General features: G+C 40.9%; 1 protein-coding gene across 2 annotated transcripts in view; it reads left to right on the top strand.

Annotated features, from left to right (window-relative positions):
- The first annotated feature begins 5,014 nt into the window (after positions 1 to 5,014).
- Positions 5,015 to 25,378, top strand: part of EFNB2 (ephrin B2) — a 52,158-nt gene continuing 31,794 nt past the window's right edge. Inside the window, exon 1 of one of the 2 annotated variants that reach the window (XM_058185472.1) lies at positions 5,015 to 6,044. In XM_058185472.1, the coding sequence (XP_058041455.1) occupies positions 5,917 to 6,044 (128 nt within the window). In that variant the 5' untranslated portion in view covers positions 5,015 to 5,916. The remainder of the gene's footprint in view (positions 6,045 to 25,378) is intronic. The other variant, XM_058185471.1, reaches the window with a different exon arrangement.

Consider the following 25,378-nt stretch of genomic DNA (forward strand, 5'->3'; position numbering starts at 1 on the left):
CTTTCAGCTAGGTTGCTGAATCTCTGACACCTAAGTTATCCTGATTCCCATTTCTATTGCAGATTCACTAAATCTCTATGTTTTGTTCCATATACAAGGGACAGCTTTAGTTTTGCATTAAAGAAAGCTGTTCAGAATTTATCCACATCTCATCCTGTTTATACATGTAACAAAATTTTCTAATTTTGGTCTTGCTGCTAGGCCCAAAATACCCGGTTTGGAAAGTGTAATATTTTTATTACTCGATTTAGAGTCTGTCTTTTTTGTTTAATATGATGTCAACTGCTGATTCTCCCCCCTACCCCCCAAAAAAGCTGAGCATATAGAACAGGCTGTCTAACTATTTAGAAGAGGAAAGGGTTACAATTACCAGTTTCCTGATGTGGCATCCTGAGCGATTCCAATTCGAAGTATTGCTGCCCATGAAGCAACTAAATTTCCTGGAAGGACATTGTCAGGACAGTCATTTATGGGGAAGAAAGAAAAAAGCAGTTTTGTCCAGGGGATTATTTTTGCAAGGTTTCTGCCACTGACCTTTGTTTTATTTCCTTTCTTGCATTGTGACTATTCTCAGCAGCTGAGGAAATGGTGACGAAGCTTCAAGTTCAATTTCCAAGGCTTTTTCTTTTCCTTGAAGGAAAGTCAAGAGGACTGGTCAAGAGGACCGATACTTTAGTCAGGCTTTAACTCCACGCTTTTAAGTTCATTCTGGCAAAACTGAAACTGTCTGGTGAAAAGATGGAATTCTTTGCATCTGTGGAGCTAGTCCAAATGAAACTTGATTCCTATTGTAATTCCGTTTTAGGTTCGGCCAAGGCTTTCTGGTTAAGAGCCCAGTGCCAACAAGAATTCTTGGAAGCTTAGATCCTGGGGACAGTTCCTTGGAAATCAATCCAAAACATCCCAGCCTGCAATCCAAGGCCTGTTTACCTGCAATCCAGACACAAATGGTCTTATGAGTCTTATCCCCACAAAGGCATAAATTTTATTTCCAATTTAAAGCGCAAGAGACTTTCAAAGACCCAGAAGGTTGCATATATCCAACCGGGGAGGGAGAAGCACCCCCTCCCCCACAAAACGATACTTTCCCCTTAGGACGAGACCTTCCTCTCTCCTTAAAAGGTGAATCTCTGCTTAGCTAATTGCCCCTTTGTTCCCAAAAGGAATAGTTTTGGAAGGAAGAGGAAAAAGCTCTCCACAAGTCAATTTGTTCAAACCGCCTTCCTCTTTTTATACTCTTCAAACCGGATGGATTTCATCAAATCTTCTTCTTTTTTTTTTTGCACCGCGAAACCATGGCCAGGTAGACGAGCATCAGAGAGCGCGCACGAAGCTTCCCCGACGTAGAAAGGAAACAAAAAGCCCAAAGTTAGAGGCTTCGCACCTCTTCATTTCGCTGCTGTTGTCGGCTTGTCTTCCTCCTGCGGGCCTAGCGTGGCGGCTTCGATCCCTTTGCTTGCTTTTAAGGCTAGACAAATCGAAGTAATTCTTGTCGGTAACCCGGGCCTACTTATTCCGAAGGGGAGGGAAAGTCGCCCCTTCCCGGTTTAGGCAACCGCAGCAGTAGGCCCCTCTAACATCCCAAAACGCCCCGGGGGAGAGCTTTACGCATTCCTCTCCGTCGCCCATTTCTTTGGCAATAAGCCCTAGTGCTGAGCCAGACTTGGTCCTGAGAAAATCTGCCCGGGAGATTGTCGTCAGGATCTTCAAAAAAAAAAGCAATTTGTTTAGGGTTACAGTAATGGGGCTGTACAAATCCGAGAGATTCTCACTATCCCCCCCACCCCGGTAAGAAAGAATTAGAGATGCCTGTCTCTGCCACCATCTAGTGGTCGACCGGATTTTTGGCAGCCCAGATGTCGTAACTCAAGCTTTCTGTTTCCCGCGGTTTATTATCGAGGTGTCTTGAAATGTGCAAACCTTAGAGTTTATTGGTGCTGTCGCTGAGGGAAGGGGGAACATCCGAAGAACTAAGTGGCCAAGGAAGTGATTCCGTCCTTCTCAAGTTTTCTCTCGCACGCCATTCAGCCGCCAAGGCCCCGGCAGCCGCACCCACATCTACTCAAAGGGAGATGAGCGAAAGAGCTCCGAAATCGAGACCGGAGTTTGGGGCGATCGGCAGTGGCAGAGATCCTAAGCAGCCCCATCCTCCCCTCCCTTTTTAAATGCTTCTCTTAGGCATCTTTTAGGGCGCCCTACCTGGGAACCTCAGTTCGCCCCTTGCTGCATCTGTCGAGGAGTTCGGCCGAGGTTCCCTGAACGGGCTGAACTAAAAGCCGATCCTCTGCACGGTTCCACGGGAGAAGCCACCTCGAGGCGTCCAAGCAACTGCGGAGCGGCTCTTCCAAGATTCCAACCCACCCCGGATAGCTGAGTACACACCTGCCCTCCCTCCCCTCCACCGCCCCGCCAATCCCGATCAGAGCTCCTAGGCCTTTTCGCACCGCTTCTCCATGGCAGCCAAAGGACCTCCGGAGCCGCCTCTCTATCGGTTGCCCAGCTCAGCGAATTAGATCGGATCCAACAGATCGGGACAGGGGGTAGGCACACCGCACTTCCAGGCGCCGTCTTCCTGAATGAATAAAACGTCAGAAAAAGTTGAAATCCTTTAAAAGCATTTTTCTTTTCTTTTCTTTTCTTTTTTTGCAATTCTTCTAAATATTCTGGGGAAGGTTTCCTTGGGGCTAAAGTGGTTGGCTTTAATTTATTCGTTTCCTCTCTCCCCCCCCCCCCAATATCCTTAACGTGTCTATTTCCAGATGCGTTCTTCTCCCAAACTGGCGAAGCCGCTCAAGTTGAAGCCTCTCGGGGTTCTTGTAGGGGCTCCAGAGGCGCCTGTCTCAGAAGGGCGAATTGCCCGACTTTCTTCTCGGATGGGGCTCCGAGCCTCTGGGAGGAGCGTCACTTTTTGGAAACGGTCATTTCGGACTTGCCGAAGTAATACACAGGTTGTGTCCCATTTCTATAACCTTCCCGCTTCTTCTGCTTATCTCTTCGCATCTGGGGCTGGGATTCGCAGCATTGAATCCTGGGGTGGGGAGACAAAGGATTGACCTCCCCCCAAAAATATTTGGGCTGCTCAAGGGCATCGTATCAGTCCGCTTGGAGGAGGTCAATTGTCCCAGGAAAAAAAGAGAAGCTCTAGATCCGGAATGAGCAGATTCTAGCCACCCCATTTCGGTGACTGCGGGAGACTGTGCCAAACCTGGAGCTGCGAAATCGGAGTCAATCGGTTTTGGAAGTGGAACTTTCACTCGGCTTTAAGAAAAAAGACCCCCCCCCGCTAAGTAAACAAGGAAAAATCCCAGAAATTTAAACTCGCTTTCCCCCTGAAATTATTAACCCACTCTCGTTGTCATGATTTCCTGGTATCGTTTTATTTAAGCGCAAGAACGTTAAGTTTTAATGATGAGAGGAGAATAAAATTCTGCGTAAACTTGACATTTATTTTCCAGCTGCTTTGTTCCCTGTGGTTAAGCCAATATTGAAAAGTGTTTTCAGCTTCTCAGTTCGAAAGAACTAATTTCTTTTTTTACGTCATTGCATTTATTTTTAAATAGGTATTTCTCGAACAAACCTCTAATGTCTATCTATCCACTCGAGGGATCACATACCCTTCTAATATCGCCGCAAAATTATTTTTATGGCTATCTTTCTTGAAATCCACATCACTTTAGATAATTTCGAATTCCTACCTCTCCACTACTCAAACCCCTCAATTAAAACGTTTTTATAATTCATAACATATGGGCTATATCTAGTTTTAGCCAGATTTTAATTTGCGTTCGTTTGCTTTGGCTACCTGCCGATTAGACAGATCAGATCGAAAGCAGCACATTTCACCTCTAATTCCTAAACGGGTTCAATCTCTTAAAAAGCCCGTCGTTAACAACGAAGATGATTTCAAACAACAAAAACAACAAAAAGTCCAGTTTGACTTCAAGGCGAACTTTTCCGAGGATCGCCAAAGCGAAGCTTAAAATAAAGCAGCGGTCTTCATAAGCGGCCGCTAGTGGGTGCTGTCGCTCTATGAAATTACACACAGCCAGCGGCAGGTTAAGAACCCAGCAATTGGGTTGTCTAAAAAGCGAGAGCCGCCGCGATAGCGCGTCCTTTAATTTCACGATTCGGCTCCAAAGTTTGTCGCCGGGCTTCCCTTCCGACGACTTCTTGGCCCGTTTGGGCCCGGCAACCGAACCCAACCGTGCCACCCATAAAGCCCCCAGTGCCAGGGGGTTGGGAGGCCGCTTGCACAGCGATCCCCCCACGAGCGGGCGCAAAAGCAATACAGATGCGCTGCGCGGGAGAACTTGCGCGCCTTCAAGCTCACAAACCAGAATCCATTCGCGCCCCTCGGGTAGTAAGGATTTGCGCAAGTCGCAGGATTGCACCGGGAGACTTTGCAACGAGCCTGGCTTGGCAAGCGAACCGCGCAGGCTTTTTAGCAAGGGAACGGGTTCAAATGCAACACCACCACCCCCTTTTCCCGGAGTGCTCCTTATTGCCAGCAGCGTCCGCAAGGAGCCTTCCAGGGCTACGATCTGGCTGGCGTCTGTAACTCGAACCTTAAAAGAGTCTCGGGCTCAGCGGTCAGAGGCCACCTGCTTTTCAGGCAGGAGAAATAAGGCGAACGCAAAGTTGGCGAGTTCCGAAGGACGTTCTCGCCTTTCGCGCTCACAGGCTTGGCGGGGGAACGCATGAAGTGCGAGACGCTCCCTTGCGCCCAACCCTTAAGAAACACACCTGCTGAGGTAAAGCAGAGCTTGGCCTTCTCGGCTCCCCAGCGCGGCGCCCCGGCGGAGGCGGCTCGCGCTGCAGGATAGGGCGCGTTACCTGTCCCTCCCTCCCCCACTTCTTTTCTCCGCGCCGTCCCCGCCCCTTTGGAAGGTGGGCTCCGCTTCTGGGCGTAAGTGACAGAGGCGCCACCCAACCAGCGCAAGAGTTGCTGGAGAAGGGGGGTGGCTGGGTTTATAATGAGGAGGCAGGGCGCGGGAGCGGCGACTCGGAGCTTCACTCTGGCGTTTGGAGTCTAGGAGGAGACCGCGGCAGGAAGCCCGGCAGCCCGGCAAGACGCGGTCGAGCGAGCCTTGAACCAGAGGAGGAAGAGGGCGGCGGCGGGGGAGGGGAAGGGAAGAGGCGGCGGCGGCAGAGAAAAGACAGCGGCCCCTCTGTGTGGCCCCTGGCGACGGCGGCGAATGTGAAGTCGAGGGCGCCTGCCCGGCCTCTCGCACCGTCTTCTCTTCCTTGCCGTGTCGTCGTCGTCGTTGTCGTTGGCGGTGCGGGCGCTGGGAGCCCGCCGGAGGCGTCTCCGCCTTTGCCTTTGCCGGGCTCGCCCCGCTGAAGAGGGGACGAAAAGCCTTTGGACGCCAGGAATAAGCAGCCTCTTCTGGGCGGCCGGGAAGGCGATGGAACCCCGCGGATCTGCCGCCGGGCGGCACCGGCTACCTCGCGTTCTCCAGGTGGATTTATAGAAGGGGCGAAGAAAACTGCGGGCGCCGCCGGGGAATTAAATTGGGCGTCCTCGCTCGGTTTTTCCTTCGCGCTTGATCTGGGTGGCCGCCACCGGCTGCAAGGCGAGGCGGGAGCAGCTGAACGCAGCGGCGGCGGCAGGACTGAGCGACGGGCGGTGGTTTTCGTCGTCGTCGTGCTCCTTTGGCGGCCGACGGGGGGGCTCTCGGGGCCGTTTGCACCTCGCCTGCCTTCTTCCAGCTCGGGATTGCCATTCAATGCCGGCGGCGGCGGCGGCCGTGCGCTCGACGACTTAAGCCGGGAGGGCGAGCTCGTTGGCTGCCCAGGATTTGCCTCTGGTGGTGGCGCCTTCGTGTGGGGCGAGATTGTGGACGCCTCCGTTCTTCCGGGCGCCGCGGAGTTGGCGAACCTTTGGGGCAGGAGGACCCGCCGGCGGCGCCCCCGACCATGGTAGCGCGCCGGGGGGGATCCCCGCTCGGGAAATGCTGCTGGGGGATCTGGGTGCTTTTGTGCCGGACGGCGCTGGCCAGCTCTCTGGTGCTGGAGCCCATCTACTGGAACTCCTCCAACTCCAAGTAAGTACCCGGGGAGGCTCGCTTCTTTCCCCAACCCCGGTGGTGGCGGGTAGGCGAAGGCAGCCTTGCTCTCTAACGCGGGGCCAGGCCCTTTAGGCAGGCCGCGGCGTCGCCATCCGAGCAAGCTGCGGGAGGGCAAATGGGTCGCAAACCCGGGTCGAGAGCCCTCAGTCGGAGAGGCCGGGGAAACGGGACCGCCAACTGGAACAAGATGGGAGAAAAGGCGCCCGCAGTTTAGCCCTCGACCTTCCCCTCCTAGGTGGGCACTTCGGGTGCCGAGCTTCTCCAGTGCGGGAATCGGGTTGTGTGTATGTGTGTCTCGAAGTATCGTGCAGCGATTTTTTTTAAAAAATTATTTTGCACGCTTGCCGCTGCAGCGATGAGAGGGACGTTCCTCTTGCTTTAGAAGCGAAACTCCGCGGAGCGTCTCTTGACCGCGATCCGCATGCTGGTCTTCAGGCTTTCCTTGAAAGGAACGGAGCCCAGCGAAAGGCGCGGCTGGGAAGCATTTCTTGGGCGAGGAGGGCAACAAATAACGGGCTGTGTGGGGACCCCGAAGCTTTCTGGCCATGCAATGTTAGGAAGCGGGCCTGGTTTGCCAGAAATATAGGTCCTTTGTAGAGACCAACTGGCCATCCTTTTTCCAGGATTGTAGCCTGTTGAGGAAAGGACATGTGTGGGAAAAAGTGACAAAGGGATTGAAGAGACCAGCGTCTTCCCAGTTTTTGCCGTTCTTTGTAGACCCAGGTAAAGGCTCCCAGGCTAAATTCTAATTTTGTCAGCAGAAACCAGGCCAGTGCGTTGGGGAAGATGTTTGCCTAGACAAATGTTTTCCCACTTCAGGGAACCAAGCAGAACAAAGATAATAGGCACCCTAGAAAGGGTTGGAACTTGAGAAAGAGTTGATACAAAGAATTAGAAAGTGACATGTGGGAGTTTCCATTTTAAGTCTAGTGGATTTAGACATCTCCCCTCCCCCCTAAAGCTTGTGGGGTAAACTTCTGGGGTTCAGAGACAGTTCAGAGTTTCCTACCATATGATATAAATGATAAAGTATAATACTGTAAGGACATGCTTATGTAAGGGCTTTATGATTAGAATAAAGGGGAGAAAAGAATTTGATATTTCTTTCTCCTGTTGAAAAATATCTTCCTGCAAATAACTTAAGTCTGTTAACTTTTGCAATCTAAGAAACCATAATTTGAGTTGATTTTTCTGTGTTTTGTTTCTAAAAGAAATGTAGAGGAAATTAAATTCTTTTCTTTCTTGAGAAAACAATTTTTTAAAAGCCACATCAATCCCCGTGATTTCTTAGCAAGTGGTTTGTTGAAAATGATTATAGTGAGATCCGCTTCTCTGCATAACCTCCTAAACTTGCTGGGCGTGAACAGACTACACTTTTCTCTGTAAAATAATCCAGCTGGATTGGAACAGCCTTTCTCACAAGTGTGAAATAGTTTGAGTTGGATATACTATTTGCAGCTCTGAAATAACACATATTTGAATATCAGTCTAAAAGTAAAAACTTTAATTAAGATATTATGTTCATAAATTAAAATATTCTGATGTCAATTTTTCTCCCACTCCACTATTGATTCTGCTCATTCCTCTCTTTTACCCGAAGGTTTTTTTTTTGTCCCAAGTGGCCCTGATTAATATATTTACTTAAACATTCAATTAAAACCTGAGTAAATGAAGAATGGCTTTTATTTTCATTAAAATGTGGCAAACTGCCCTATCCTTTGTGAGGACCATGAAATGCTTGTCCAGGTTCAGTAACACTTTCTCCCTTTCTTGAGATAGATGTACACTCTTACTACTGTTGGAGTGGGACGCCAAGAGCTTATTTTAGCGTTCTGTCTGCAATTTAGAAAATATTTCAATTAAACTCAGTTTAAACCAGAAAAGAAATCTACCTCAAAGGATTAGTAGGGTTTATTTGAAGTGCTTGTGGGTAGGTGTGTAACTACATGTTGAAATGGAGAAGTTATCATAGTGTATAATAGTGTTAAGATTAGTCCTAGGAGAAAAAGCATATTCTCCCACCTTTAGCTGCAGTCTAGTGGTTGCATTTTTCCTACAGAGGTCACTCTTCCAGTACTTAAAAACCCACTTAGCTGTGCTCTAGTCCTTTCCTTCTCCCTTCAGTTTCCAGGGCTTGCTTGCCTACGTGCTCTTTCTCCCTACTCCTTAAACAAGGGTTCATTTTCACTATCAAATGATTTACTGGACTCGCCTTTTACAACAGAGGGGTCTTGTCATCAAACTGATTCTTCAGTTTTCAATTTTACTTGATAGAAATATTATCAGCAGCGAGTTTACTATAATTTAATCAGCAGCACTCTTTTCTCCACTTCTAACTTGTTTGAAATGCTGCATTCTCTAAATGCAGCATTTTGAATAAATAGTGTCCCATGATAGGATTTAAATGTATTGGCATTAATTATTCAGATTTGTTCAACTTGCTGAAGGTAGCATGTGTAAATGGCCTGCACTTCGGATAAATGCATTAGTAATCCTACCCTGTGTGAAATGAGTCCAATTGTCACTTTTAATCAATGAATTGTATGTCTGGATGCTTTTCTGTTCTGAGCCTGAAGGATAGCATTTTATTCCTTCAAAGAAAGGAAAGATCTTTATAGAGAGATTTTTCTTATTCTTCCCTTGCTTCCCATGACACTCTACTTAGAAGGACCCAATGTTGATAGAGTTGCAGTCATAAATACACCTTTCATGTGTTTACAGCAGAATGGGATTTACTTCTGAGTAAACATACATAGAATTTCATTGTAATACTTTTTCATAGTTTAAAGACATAATTAGCATAATTGATACTAAGCCCTTGTTGCTCAGGGTGAAAGCTTACTATAACTCAGAAATCTCAGAAAGTGATTCGGTGGAGACTTTGTCAAGACCAGGTTCCACTGAATGTGAGGTAATGCCATAGAAGGTGAACCAGCATTCTCTCATGACCTAATTTCCCAAATTCTAGTTCTGTGATTTATATTGGTAACTAGCGTATTTAACAGTGATTAGAAAAATAAGAATTTTCATGTTAATGTTCCAGTTGTGGCTTTTAATGCCTTTGTCATGAAAATGCCCTATGCTTTTTAAAAAAAAAATTCATAAGGGATACCACATATGTTGTGCTTTGCTCTCAGATTTTCTTTGATCAATCACTTAGAAAACTAGATACAAAGAAAAGATAAGCTCTTATATAGCTCTAGTGACAGAAGGAAGACATTTCTTCCTGCCAATTGCCTTGCGTATCTTGACTTTTTTATCTTTGTAGCCAGTAGGGTGATTTCCCAATTACATATAAATCCCAAACTGAAGTTTTATTAGGTGAGCTTCAGAGTGAAGGGCAGATACATTTACTTACTTAGATCTGTCCTTTCTTGCGTAGAGAAGTTATGTCAGCCAAATATTCTGCCTTAATGAGATGTAATTTGACTAAGGAAAAGCAAACAAATAGCCAAACAGTATCCCGATAACCTATTACACATAAAATCTGCAGCAGTTAGCCTGAATAAACATCAGCCTGTCAGAGACTGATAAAATGGCCTACAATTGATGGCCCTGTTTAAACTGTCTCTCCAGTAGCATAAACCAGCCTGCTTCTCATTGTTTGTTTGTGAAATTCTTATTCTTGTTTTCTCGTAGGCAAACAAATGCACATTCACTGTTGAATGAATAGCTCCTTGAACTGTGCTCTGCAATTTACTTTGGGTTAATCCTGTCGGTTTTAATACAGAGAAGGAGGAAAGTGGGGGAATCGTGGGGGTGAATTGTGAGTGTCTTCACATCACCATTTCTTGCATTTTGCCAGGATGATAAACTACTTGTAACAGACAGTCTTGTTTCAGAAGGATACAAAAGCTATCCCAGCAAAGAGAGACTACATCTTGCCACGTTTGGTAAACCTTCTTAATGATTTATTTAGAAACCCAGAGCCTTGCTTCGTAAGCTGTCTTCGTATTGTCTTGTGTCTGTGAAATATAATTTATATAGGGATACCTGGAAATCACTGCATATATATTATTTTTTGTGAGTTATAGATGGTGCAAATGAAATCTTTATCACTCATTGGATATTATCTCCCCAAATGTATAGGGTTTAACTGGGAACTCATAAAACTATCATCATAATAAAAGACCATATGTCTATAAAGCGCATCTGACCTCAATATAGAAAGTTAATTTTATATAATGAAATTAAGTCTAATTTTCAGATTTCACTTTAAACCACATTGTCAATTCTGCTTTAAAGGAGTGTAGTCCTAGCTATGATTAATCCAAGTCCATTTGAGAAATATCCATATGCTTAAAGAGATTTACTGATTGCAACTAGTGACCTCCAGATATGTTGGACTGCAATTCCCATAGGACTGAGTCAGTTGGTTGATAGGTATGGAAGTGGCAGTCTAATATCTTTGAAGGACACAAGATGCAATGAGTAACTCAAGCTTAAAAAAATAGATAATGCTTACCCTCCAGCAAAAAGCTATATTTGGGATGCATTTCTTTTTGCCTTCGTATACTTTATTATTGCTATTATATGATCAGTTGGAAACAAAATATGTGCGTACACACACACACACACACACACACACACACACACAGAATCTCAAAGCTTGTTACCTGTAAACTTTCTGAAGTAAAAAAAAACCTGTATTAAGAGTTGCTTTATTTAGCATATGGCACCTTAATTCAGTAATTGCTGTAGATAATAAAGTGACTGAAAGTCAAGTTGACTTAGGAAGTTTTCTCTATATGTTTCTCCTTCTCTGCTCATGATCTTTGCTGGGGAAAATGTAATGGCAGTATACTGTACCATGTTGAGAGTTTATTAAACCAACCCACCCTTCCTTCCTTCCTTCCTTCTTTCCTTCCTTCCTTCCTAGTCTGGTTCTAAGAAAAAATATTCTTATCAAAACTTTCCTCTTCTCAATCTGGTCTTTTTTTTTTTTTTGGAAGTAAACAAAAATGTTTTTTCACCAATGAATATCCTTCTGTGTAGACTTTTTTTAATACAATCAAGTAGATCTTGCTTAAGGGGACTTACCTAATTAAAGTATTTCGATTGAAACCCAAGGGGCTAAATATATGTTGGTATTGAGGCATGGGCCTAAGACCATATCCTATCCACCCGGCCCCCATCTGAATGCGGTCAGTGTAAATTTGATGGCTAGGGACTATGTCAGAACTGCTTGGGAACAAAACTCGTGCAGATCCATTGTTTTTCTATGTAGGCAAAGTATACAAAGAATCACTACTATTCAGCCCTTCAGCCATGGTAGAAAATGTAAACCCCTGACATCGCTCTCCTTGTTTAACTTGTTTAATTCTCATTTTGAATTCAGTAGTATAGTGGCCGTGTGAACTCTGAAGATTTCTTTGATAATCCATTTTGTAGTTCCGAATCAAAAACAAAATGAAAAGGTCGGACACAATTTGCTTTTATTTTTAGGCAAATCAACCCCGCTCCTAGTTAATAAGGGGATTACAACCCAGACTAGGCCCTTACAGATGTAATGTAAATCAAGGGCAGAGTATAAAGAAAGTGATCCCTTTTGATTGAAGTATGGTAAAAAGGCATAGAGAAACTAGCAGCGGTAATCTGATTGTATGGCAATAAAACCACCATTTTCTGTCTTTCAGATAAAAAAATAATGTGGTAAATCCATGCCGCTCATAAGATGTAAAGGCAGATAAAGGGGGATACCATGGCAACATATAGATTAGCTTGATGTTGGAAATGACATGTCGGTGAAAGGGATGTAGAAACTAAGGGCCTTGCCTTCAGGGCTGCAAGGTATTATGTGAGAATTGGGGAAAAAAAAAGGGAGAGAGACAATCTTGGGGGGTGGGTGGGATTAGGAAGTATAAAGGCCTTCTTATGGCCAGACTGCATGGACAGCAGAGAAAGGCTGCTCAGTTCTTGCTCATTGGTGGTGCCTAATATGGTAAAGGTGGATTTCATTTACTGCCTTTTTTATTGCTGAGATTTGGATTGATTAAAACTTTGGAACCCTGGAATGGTTCAAATGCAAATCCACCCCCTTTTTTTTAAACATCAGCTCTAGCAATGACATATATCTTCTGTAGGATTAGCTGCACTTCACATTTATTTATTTAATCTATTTGGGATTCAAGTAGGGACATGCTGGCAAGGAACAGAAAATAGGAGATGGGTAGAATGGAAGTTATCTGATTTTTTAAATTATTTTTAAGAGTAGGCTTTTAGTTACCTTTCTGGCAGGACTTTCAGTCTTGCACTCCACAGGAGAAGCAAAACTAAATATTCTGTTTTGTGGCCTCACTGTTTGGGAATAAGAGAAGTTCATTTAAAATCTTTATAGTGGCTAAGCTCCTGTGAAACTTTTTATGATATTTATGATTTAAAATTGCAAGTTTGTAGATCATATACAAAAGAGAAGGGAGTGTTTTCATAGAACAAAGCATGGATTAAGGGATCATAGAAGGCTTGTTGCAATCTGTCCGTTTTGTATTTTAAGTTCTGGCATATTTGGAGAAAGCTGACTGGTTAAAACTTACCAAATCGCGTATCTTCCCGTGTAAAAAATATTTGTGAAACTTTTTTTGATCCATTACTCAACTAGTCAAATTATCCCAAGCTGATATGCTTTAAGAAATATATAACAATGAGCATTGTGAATTTTTCAGTAGAACCTTAACCTTCAGAAATCTATAGCAAAAGATCCCTTTAGGTTGCAGATAATATACAAAGCTCAGGGGAGGCCCTTCACTGCTTTAAAGGCTGGTCACATCCAAGCACCTTACATTCTGCATTTGACAATGATTGCTAATGGGCTATTCAACTAAAGTATTTGCTTGTTCACAGCGAACAGGGCATGATAAATGTCCAGCAAGCTTGCAGCCTCCTTCAGCCTTTCAAATGCAGACTGGTGCATATTTATGGAAGGCAAATGACAAAAGAAGCAGCTGAATTACTCTGGCCTTATGCTTTCTGTTGGAACAAGGGTTAAAGTGATTAAAGAAATAATGCAAAAGCCTATGTCATTTGTTTGCTAACCATTATCCAACATTTAGCTTTCGAACCTACCTGTCATGTCTCATTTCTGAAATGTTGCAGATAAGGCTATGTACATTGTGATACATCAAGAAGAGGCAATTATTTATATAGTGTTTCTCTATGCAGAGGTTGTCAAGTATGTTTCTTCAGGATGTTCGTTCTAGAAATCATCCATACATGTACATTTTAACATTGCTCTTACTTGAACATCTTTGTTCTGATGATAACTTGCATTGCATTGAAGTTTGCAGCTGGAGGACTGTATTATCTCTTTGAAAGGAATTTTCACAATGCAGTGAAGAAGCGCTAGCCTGCAGATAAGTTGTGCTGATTTCTTTCTTGAAGCACACTAAGGCAGATGGTAAATGCAAGAAATAACTTCTTGTGTAGAGGTCAAACTCTTTCTTATCACATTGAGTTTTATTCATATTTATTCATACCTAGATTTTCCTTCTGAAGTTAGTAGACCTCTTGTTCATTTAGATTAGAAGAAATTCAGCTTTTTGCAGCTTTGAGTTTATTACCACATTCAGCACTGTATATAATTTATTTTTAATTTTATACAAGTTATATCTTAACTTGTGCACATAGTGGGATTTTTCTCCATGGCTAAACTAGATTGGGCAAGGAGATAGTGATTTCTCAAAAGACATTCGAAAGGCAATGGAGCTTCCTCCATTGAGAATAGACTTGTCCTAATTTATACTACTTTTCTATAATCCAAATATTTTTGATAAACTGGATCCAAAACATTATGTATTCATGTATGTAAGTGTTGCCCTTTTTGAAAGTTAAGGCCAAAGAAAATTTGAACTCCTAATAGGAAGGATTGAATTGTTGCACTTAGATAAGTTCCTACATCTGGATTCCAATAAAACTATTCCTGTTAAAGAGTCCCTTTTCTCCTCCATTCCCTGATTGGTGATCTTTCTAGAACAGGGGTCTCCAACCTTGGTCCCTTTAAGACTTGTGGACTTCAACACCAGAGCTCTGCAGGATCTAGCCAGGTACCCTTTTAACCCAAAATTCTGTTTTTGCAGTGGTCAGCCAAGTGTCTGTGGGAGCTCTAACAGCTTAAAAGAAAGGTGCTTTGACACATTTACTGAAAGAGTCTTCCACAATTGATATGGGAACCTGTGAGGGGTTAGATCATGGCATTTCACTTGTGGAGACTCTGCTTTAGATCTTTTTGAAGTTAATTTTTGTAGGACTATACGATGTATAATTGCTTTGCCTGGTGTGAAAGTATTTCATGTTATCTACTCCATAAAAAGAAACACCATTGTTAACACATTATTTTATCATTTTCCAAAAGATGTGTAGACCTTAAGTCTATTTTCATTAAAATAATTGCAACATTTTTTTTAAAAAAAAGTTGGGTCAACTCCTAAACTTTATCATTTCCAAAATAGCCAATTTTACCCAATCATTTTGTGGCTTTTAGATATTGTAGACAATTCTGAAAATACAACAGTTTATTTGCCTTATAAAACAATATACGTATAAATGATATAAATCATATAGATTGTCTTCTATGGTGGTTGATATACAGTATCACAGAATGAATGAACCGTAAAGATTGACAGGTTAACTCTTCTGAATGCTTTTAAAATACTTGATTAAAGCTAGAGAAATAGCAGAAGCAATGGATGAACATAAGCCAGTTTTTACATTGTCTAGAATCTTTCAGTGAGTAACATCTTGCTGTTCCCTACTGGAATAATAAAAATTCTGTGGAAGACTTCGCTTGGAATGAAATAGCCAACTAATTTTAATGCTTGTAACTTTCATATTCTAAATTGTAGCTCATATTGATAGAATATCAACTTTTTTGTATGTGTTCCCTTTGAATTAGAAAGATGGCCAACTATATAAATAAATATATATGACAAAATCATCCACCATTTTGTGGAAATTTTTTCAGACTAGCCATTGTATACGCCCCATGTTACAGATGAAAGAAAGTGTATTTTGGCACCTTTTAAAACAACAGAGGTCCAGCAAAATCTCAAGCATCAAAAATGAAGTGAGTCATGTGGCTCTGGGACTACTGTAATACCATTATCATTTTATAAGGGATTATCCATACTGCTTTTGGCTTTCCTATAACATTTCCCCAATACTGATTTGAGCCAGCTCTCCTACTTCCTCCAGCGGCACATTCTTTTTTAATTATTAAAAGTGACTAGAGCATTGAGATATTGACCAAAAAGATTAAACTTGGATGAGGCAGGTTTTACGGTCTGCCATGTTCCCCTTAAAGCCAGCTTCCCACTGCCAGGCACAATCTGCCAAGCACAGATATAAATCCTATATTTAAATTGGCTTTATATGCCATTCTGGGCCATTTTGTCTATAGACCTTCATGTAAGCAACCCATCCTGGAAATGGCTGTCTATCTTATTCTAGCAGAGTACCATGGTGTCTGAAGCAGTCCTCAGATCCTAACTTGATAGCCTCACTGACGTTTTCCAAAAAACACTCGGCTCAAGTCCAGCCCATTTTCTAGCAAGCTGGTACTTCCACTTTTAAATTTTAAACTTCTTTATGCTTGTCTGAATTTTTCATGTAGGAAGTTGGATTTTAAAAAGTCCACCTGGAAAGTAATGTATATGTATTTTCATCTTGTTGTCTTGCTGACTCTCAGATGAGTTATCCAATAAGGCCACCTGTATTGGATATCCATTGGCCGTAGTGGTTCCCAAATGGCAGTTCATTTGTATGCTTGACTGGATAAAAGTGCCATTTAGATTTAAGAGCATCTTTTTTTGGGGTGGGGGGGAGAGAGGTTCCATCCTTTTGCTTTTTTGGTCCATTCTCCATTAGTTTTCCTCATGTTTAATTAATTTTCACTTATATTCCAAGAGCAGTCTGGTTTAACTATTCTGCAGTGCTTTTTGGTGCTGTTCCTGGTTTCCCCCCCCCCACCTCAAGAGAATTCTAGATTTCATTGGTGAAATGAGCATGGGAAAATCAGTTTCCTGGTGAGGACCTGAAATTCTGCAAGAGAGATTAGTTAAAAAACAGATGTGACCATGATTTTTATTACTTTAGGCTCTGCAAAACTAGTGTCAGTCTCATGATTTTCTTAAAGCATTTATGTGCAGTGATTAAAGAAATAGATTTATAACCTTTGTGGCAATCTGTTTTTTTAGTAATGTAGTGCTAATAACACCCATTGTTACAATTTAGACTTTTGCTAAAATACTATATACTTAGAGGAAGAATGCTTGGTAACGCTTCATGAAATCTTTTAGAAACCTAGCTTGGGTGAAATAAGAATGGCATAAATAATGTGCAGCCCTCAGCACATCTATACAGACGTCCCACCGAGTTTAGAGAGGTTTTCTTCAAGAAAATACATAGAGGATTATAGCTTATTTTAATTTGATAACCACACATGGAGTATCGTTTATCAGTGGTGGTGAAATTGTTATCTGAGCAGAAGCATCTCATAGATTTTAAATACCATTGTTCAATATAGATTAAAAGTATCCTTTGTACGTGGCACATAAGTGCTGGGTCCTGTTAAGTATACACATAATTTCAAATAAGTGTTATATTGAATACATGAAAGAGCCACACACAAGTTTTTGGTTTGATTCAGCAGTTAGTTGTGTCATTGTCCAACACAACGCTATTTGGTTTTAACCTTAAGTCAGTTTGTTGTACATCATGCCATACTTTTGTTTTAACATTTATAAATTTGTGGCATTATGTTATCTTGCAGGCCTTTTAATACTTTTTACTTTTAAGGAATTAAGCTTTTTAAAACAATTCACTAAATATATAGTGAATGCAGTAATTAGAGCTGAAACAAAAAATTTGATTGTTTGGAAATGAACGTTATATGGCAATAGATTGAGGTGAAGGTATTGGAAATATGTATTTCTCAAATAACAATACCCATACAGTTGGCTTGTTTTGGGGTATAGTGTGATCAGTGCATGCATCTCTAGTAAGAAGAATTGATGCACTGTACACATTAAAAAGAAATAGACACACATACATTATGGTTTAGTATTATGTATAAAACAAGGATGCATCAGAACTACATAAAATAATTTATACTATATTGCTAACATAGTGTAAGCCGCTCTGAGTCTTCAGAGAAGGGCGGGATATAAATGTAAAAAAAAAATACTGATTTATCCATTTTAATATGTTGTTTACTTCTGTTTGGATCATATATGGTAATACTATTTTCATTAAAAATGTTAAAATTGGTATTTAAAGTATCTTATTTATATCTTGGTATTTTTCTTGTTTGGTATATAGATGTTGGACTTATCCTGATTGCAAGGCGGGGTGGTGAGTGCAAATTCGTTCCAAAAGAAGAAAGAAAGGGTTTGAATAGGTCTAGCGTTATATATACAATAGTTATTGCCTGGGTGAAGAAATAACTGCTGCATTAAATCTCAGCTTGAAAACAGCATGTTTTTTGAAAGTTTCTGCATCCCTGTGATTTTCTTACTCAGGCAAATTTCCATCAAAGAATAATGAAACTAGAATTTCCTGTATTATAAAGTGCAGTTGTCTGACATTCCAGCCAATGACAAGATTGTCACCACTCTTTGAACTTGGAGTAAAAAAACCCCACCATAATTGTAATTAAGAGGAACCTCAAACTTTAAACTGCAGTCTTATACTCTGACTAACAAAGGATTTTAAGAGTAAGAATCTTCAATAGCTCAGCAATGGAAAATTATTTCTGTGTTGGTTTTGCTAACTTTGCTTATAAGTTGCCATACCCATTAATAAAGCGAACTAGCTGGTTTTTGCTACCCTACTTCAGATTCTGTATATATTTTTTCATTCTTTAAAACAAAGAACATTTACCAGCACCCTACTACACAATTCAACAAAACTTTCCATGTAAGCAGATCTCCCCCTACCCCGTAATCATGCTACAAAAATAGCTGAAAAAAATGATTGCCTTGTTGTAACACAGAAATGTTAGTGCTGTATAGTTTGAACACACATGCTTGCCTTTTTAATACAGCATCAGACTCTTCCATTTTGTGGCAGTAGAAATGAAAACTACATTTTATATCAAAGGGAGTTGGCTTTCATCACAATTAAAGTTCAGTTGCACATTGCTAAGGGCAGTGGAATGTAATATTATCGGGACTTGTTTAGCAATTTTAAGATGACAGGCAAATGGATTAAGTTTAAATATAAAGGTGCCTAGCCCATACTGGCTTTATTCAGGGATTCTGAGGTACCTTTAAAAGAGAGAATTTGTCTTCTTTCCCATTATCAGGACGATACGTTTATAAACAGTGAGCCACAAAGGAAGATATTTTTGCTTGGAAAAGAAAAGAAGAAGCAGAAGCAGAAGTATGCAGGAGTACAGTATCATTATGCTTAATAAAATTACTGTGTGTTTGTAATTTAGAATAATTGGACTAGCTTTTGTGTCAGATAGCAGGGCATTTGAATTAATTCGTGCTACTTTATTTTTGCATAGAATTGTAGGAAAATAATTTTGTGCATTTAAGATCTTGCTATGGCTATCCTATAGTGGCTTTTAGCTCCTGCTCTCTTTCCTTGTAACCGTAGCAAACAAACTTAAATGGCAGTGTATTTTTTCTTTGTAGACCTAAAAAAAGGAGGGCAATGTAAAATAACAGAAAAGATTCCTATAGATTTGCTTGTAGAAAAATAGAACGTTTGGTAAACCCTGCATATAAGAATTCCTAAGCTGTTTGTTTAACTTGCTTTGTCATTCTACTTGCTACCATAACATATTCAGCAATGTAAAGGCTATAAAATGCAGCTTCTGTAAACCTTTATTTCTGCCCTAGTCATCTGCTATTTCACAGGGATTCATAATAGCATGTTCATGCTCAGACCTGTTCTAATGTTAAAGTGCAAAAGGGGGCAGTAAAGTGCTACCCAGCAAATCCTATCTCTGCGAAGAGCCTTTTGTTAAAAAAAAAATGTGGATTCTCATTTTACTCTTGATTTGTTATTTCAATTACTGATTAATTTGTTATTTTGGGCAACTCCTCTCCTGCATTTAGCGGTCTTAAAAATGCCTGTGTGTTTTGTGCATGTAAAAAAGAATAAAGACCATAGTTTTAATGGTAAACATTCAACTGAATGTGATTTTGTTTTCTGTGTTCGCCCAGCTCAGCATGCAATTCCCCCCACATTTTTCTTGGAAATGCTCAGATTCTTCCTTGAAGCATATTCTTAAAGTGCTTTTTCAAAGAGCCTAATTCAGTAACAGTTTCCTTGCCTTCTCTATTAACAGCCTATTCCTCCGAAAACATAGGGCATACTTAAAAGAGAAAGAGAGAGAACTTTGAGGCTGAGAATTGAGATCTGGAGAAGTAAATGTGGAGTGAGGTTATGAGGTCAAGAGTTGGATTTTTGCCAAGAGGTGCAGGCATGATTCATCCAGAAGTAGTGGGAGTAAGCATCTAATTTCCCTGTGTCTGTAGACAGCTTCATTCTCTCCTAGTAGTTCCACAGCCATTCACAATCCATTTCTTAAAGACACAACTCTAATTTTACTACTGATGCCTTTTATATTTCTGACATCTGGGTTAAATAGTATTTCAGTGGAATTAAGCTTTTCCTTTCATACTGGAGTTCAGTGTAGGTAGCAAATTTCATAGGTAGACATATTAGCAGGATAACCAGAATTACCATTTCTAATTTCATATTGGACATATTATAACAAAGTTAAGTACCTCCCCTCTCTCTCCTCCCAAACATTTTTTGCTTGGTAGATAACAAATCTTCCACATACCAGCTGCTTCCTTGTGTAACCAAACATGAATCAGTAAATGGATTAACATTTTCCATATGTACTTATGCCACAGTTATGAAATGTTTTGAATCCTGGTTTGGATATATATGTGGTAGGGTGGGGTTTTTTCATTTTATTTATTCTAGGTCTATGTCTTTAACCTGACATCCCTCCACCCCTTGTGGAGATCACAAGAACATGATCTAGAACAGGGATCTCCAACCGTGGCAACTTTAAACCTGGAAGACTTCAACTCCCAGAATTCCCTTTGTTGGCTGGGGAATTCTGGGAGTTGGAGTCCACCAGGCTTAAAGTTGCCAAGGTTGGAGACCCCTGCTGTAGAAGTATATTCATCTACTGGTTAAGGCACCAGACTAAAAACCAGAAGACTCTTCTAGTTTGGCCTTAGGTATGAAAGCTGACTGGGTGATTTTGGCCCAGTCACACACACTCAACCCAAGCCCACCTACTGAGTTGTTGTTGTGGGGAAAATAGGAGGAAGAATTATTAGATAAATTTGCCATCTTAAGTTACTTATAAATTGATACGGTTGGAGTAAAAATAAATAAATGAATATGTATTCATTTATTTTTCTGATTTATATCTAATAGAAAATAAGTCTAGTAAAATAAAAAGGGATGTGGTGGCTCAGTGGCTAAGATGCTGAGCTTGTTGATGGAAAGGTCGGCAGTTCAGCGCTTCAAATCCGTAGTGCCATGTAATGGGGTGAGCTCCCCTTACTTGTCCCAGCTTCTACTAACCTAGCAGTTCAAAAACACGTAAAATATGCAAGTAGAAAAATAGGGACCAGCTTTGGTGTGAAGGTTCTGTGCGCCTTTCACATTTAGTCATGATGGCCACATGACCATGGAGACGTCTTCAAACAGTGCTGCTCTTTGGCTTTGAAAAGGAGGTGAGCACTGCCCCTTAGAGTCGGGAACGACTATCACATATGTGCGAGGGGAACCTTTACCTTTACCTAGTAAAATAAAAGTTAATAAAAATCTAATAATAAAAGTTATGGGAGCGGGCATTGTTGCTGATCCTACTTATCTTCTGCCTTTCTAAAGGACACCAGACCTGGACCTCCTGAAGGAGGAAGATCCAGCTGCCATTGTCTGCCCTTGGCATTGTTAGAAGTACACCCTGACCTTTTATGAGGAGAAGGTTCTCCAGGGCTGCTGGCATCCAAGGCAGGTCCAGAAATCAGAAGAAAGGGCATTTTTGACACTGATTCCAAACTTTGTTTGCTTTTTGGGTTAACAAGTTTCATTGTGTTCTTTTTTGAAGAGCAGTATGATTGCAGACAATCATTGCTGGAGGTCTTCAAGAAAATATTGAACAGCCATTTGTCTGGGATACAATAAGGATTTCTGCCTTGGCAAGGGGTTGGACTAGAAGGCCTCTAAGGTCCCTTCTAATTCTGTTACTCTGTTCTGCAATAAATTCTCCCTTGGGAACTGTCATACTGTTTATACATTTCTAAAAAAAACATTTTAATCTGAAAAAATTAAGAGACCTGACATTTTGCAATTCAAAACCTTTGTGTCATCATTACAGGTCTCGAGTTACAACAGTTCATTTAGTGACTCTTCGAAGTTACAATGGCACTGGAAAAACTGACTTATGACCATTTTTCACGCTTATGATCGCTGCAGCATTCCCATGGTCATATGATCAAAATTCAGATGCTTGGCAACCAACTGATGTTTATGGTGGTTGCAGTGTCCCAGGCAGTGGTGGGATTCAAATAATTTAACAACCGGTTCTCTGCCCTAATGATTTCTTCCAACAACCAGTTCACCAAATTGCTCAAAAAGTTAAAAACTGGTTCTCCTGAAGTGGTGCAAACTGGCTGAATCCCACCACTGGTCCCAGGGCATGTGATCCCCTTTTGCGACCTTCTAATGAGCAAAGCCAAAGCCATAGCCATATTCACTTAACAGCCGTGTTACTAACTTAACTACAATGGATCACTTAACAGTTGTGGCAGGAAAAGTCATAAAATGGGGCTAAATTCACTTAGCCATTGTCTCCCTTAGCAACATACATTTTGGGCTCAATTATGGTCATAAATTGAGACCTACCTGTATTTGCAACAATGTCCCTGGACACTATATAATCTTAGAGAATATAAATGGTAGGTGGTTGCAGCTTAGGGGTTTGTTTATAAGTTAGCCATCAGTGATGATAGGAAGACAAAAATGGAAAGCAGGGGTGTTGGAGGAAATGTAGAGGAGATAGCTTTTGAGACTATTTCTCCAGATACTATTTCTTCAGATGACATTTTGTGAATAGACAACCTTTCCCCATGGCAGACATTTTGGGAGAGAACCCATAACATGCTATTAAATTTCCAGATGTGTTCAACTAAGGCCCAAAACTTGTAGGCCATTGTTTTGAGCTCTATAAATATTCCTATAATTTGTAACATTTCTAAATCAAGAAAACAGATCCAAATGCAAAGTTTATCTCCTCATCTCAAGTGTACACAGGAAATGGGAATGTTTGAGAAGCCTGCATGTTCATCTGTACAATCTCCTCATCACTTGAAGAGAATGTAGTGTATAAAAAGGGATTAAGAATCACAGTGTTACAAAATGAAAGTCAGTTAAGCTTGTCTAGAAGCTGTTGTCCTGTTGCAGTCCTCAGTAATGACATATTCTTAGAATAGCAGACCAATCCAGTCTTGTGTCAACTGTGCTTCTCTATTGATAAAACCTGTTGTGAATAGCAGCTGTGCAGTTAATAATCTGAAAATGTAACGTAGTCCAGGGAAGTTCATTATTAGCAATCTAGTTCTGGTTTACATGTTTCCCACTCAAGACAGCTCTTCAGCATATTGTTTAAAGTTGTAAATGAACACATGATTGTTTTGATACTTGTGTTTTCAGAAGAAATAATTTGATTTTGCTCGAATTGAATAATTTAAAACGGTTTAATTTAGTTCTGCTTTTATAAAAATAAAATTTCATAGCAGTATGGTAGTACTTAGAAATAGTCTAAACGGGTAATCCTAGATTTATTACTGCAGGTGGAATCAGGATTTTTGTTGTAAGTCATTGCTGTCATAACTCGAGTCATCATGTGACCTGACTTGAGTTTACGAACATTTTTATGATGGTCATAAATCAAATCATGCAATTATAGATGTGAATCTAGCTTACCCAATGGCAGTTTTTGTCAGAAACTGGACAAAAACATTGCAAATTCACATTCCATGACTATGAAACGCTGCAACTGGTTGTAAATACAAGATGGTTCCTAAGTGCCAGAATTGCTATCAAATGACCACAAGGGTAGGGTGATAGTTGTAAGTCCACATTTAGGTCTTACCTCACTTTTTTTGGCAGCCATCATTAATTAAAGTTGTTAATTAAATGGTCATAATTTGAGGGTTGTGAATATTGGCGATAACAAAGACAGATGATAGTAAAGCTAGCTATATCAAGAAGCAAGTAAACCATTCTTAAGAATGAGAAAATTTATTACTTGTGCAGAGACAGTTTAGTGGTTTAGTGGTTTAGTTGGTTTAGTGGTTGAGGCATCAGACTAGAAAAGTGGGATACCATGAGTTCAAGTCCCCCTTAGCTGTGAAACCAGCTGGGTGACTTTGAGCCAGTCAATTTCTCAGCCCAACCTACCTCACAGGTTTATTATTGTGAGAAAAAATAGGAGTAGGAAAATCTGTTGGATATGTTTGCCATCGTGAGTTATTTGTAAAGGTGGGATACAAATAAAATAAATGTTTTGATCAGATCAGATAAATCTACAAAGTAGAACAATATTTGGAGGAGTGCTCCCTCTGTTGAGAGCAATATTTGGCCTTGGCAACTTTAATATATGTATAATTTCAGTGACAGAGGTTGGGAAGCAATTGTATAGACATTCAGTGAACATAAAGAGGAATGGGATTCCATTCACTGGTTAAGGAAACTATCACACATTTAGGCTACAGGCTCTTTTTTTCTAGTATCTGATTTTAGGAGACACAGATGTAAACTAACGACCACAATGCCCTTTTCTCTAAAAATCACAAAAATATCCCATAACAAGGAGACATAAGTTGTAGCCAAATTAAAACTAGGTTTTAGAATGTATAGTAAATACTGATATAGTATGTAAATACTGGTATAGTATGATTTTCAAATTTAAAATGTCTTAACTCTTCATTTTTTCCCCCCAAGAATAATGGGATGTTTCAGCAAAGTAAAAATAATCCCATAGATCTCTTTCTGGAGTTCATGTATTTCATATTCAAATTGCTTGTCCCAGTGCTGAAGTAGGATCGTATAAAAGCTGGCTACGTTTAGGCAAAAGGTGCCATCAGTCTGTGTCTGTTGGATGGAATCCTAGTAACCATATGCAGTTCCATATTTTCTATTGTAGCAGCTACAAGTAAGGCAAATAGCAATAGCACTTAGACTTATATATCGCTTCACAGTGCTTTATAGCGCTCTTTAAGTGGTTTATAGAGTCAGCCTATTACCCCCAACAATCTAGGTCCTCATTTTACCCACCTCGGAAGGATGGAAGGCTGAGTCAACTTTGAGCCTGGTGAGATTTGAACTGCCAAATTGCAGGCAGTCAGCAGTTAGCAGAAGTAGCCTGCAGTACTACACTCTAACCCCTGCACCACAGTGGCTCAAACAGTTAAAGAAAGATTACCGTATATACTCGAATATAAGCCGATCCGAGTATAAGCCGAGGTCCCCAATTTTACCCCAAAAACTGGGGTAAACTGGGGACTTGAGTATAAGCCGAGGGTGGGAAATGAGGCACCTACCGGTTGGGGAAACCCTCCCTCCCTCAGCTGAGAAGGCTGGCGGCTCCCGCCCGCCTCTCACTGCACCGGCAGGGCTTCCCCGTCCGGTAAAATGTGAAAAAGAAAAAAACTCGAGTATAAGCCGTATATACTCGAGTATAAGCCGAGGGGCTTAAAAAAAAAAAACCTCGAGTATAAGCCGTATAGACCCGAGTATAAGCCGAGGGGACGTTTTTCAGCACAAAAAACGTGCTGAAAAACTCGGCTTATACTCGAGTATATACGGTAAATCCATTTTGTTCATCTGATTCTGTATATCCACCCTAAAAGTTACACATTTTCTGTCTGCCTCACCTTACATTTATATTCATCTTATACTTTTTATTTCATGTTTTTGCAGCCGGTACATCCAACTGCTATAGATGTACGTAGTTTATACCTGCTGTAAAATGTCACACTGCACTTTTTTTAAAAAGAGGATAGTTGTGTCAGATGTTTGGTAGCAGTGTGTGGAATTCAGGAAGTTTTTGATCAAGTCCAAAAACTGTGTTATCTATTTTAATTAGCTTGAGCACTGCCAGTTCATGTACCTTTTCCAAAACAGGTGGGGCATTTAATTTGTTATTGGCTACTGTAAAATATTCATAGTTTGCCTCCTTTGCTGAAGGATTATGTAAATAGTATATAGCAGCTTTAACCGTGTGTAAATACAAACTTTCAGGTTTTTAATCTTTCCGGTTAATGGCCAAGCTA

Source organism: Ahaetulla prasina, chromosome 5, assembly GCF_028640845.1.
Source record: "Ahaetulla prasina isolate Xishuangbanna chromosome 5, ASM2864084v1, whole genome shotgun sequence".
NCBI classification, from domain to species: domain Eukaryota; kingdom Metazoa; phylum Chordata; class Lepidosauria; order Squamata; family Colubridae; genus Ahaetulla; species Ahaetulla prasina.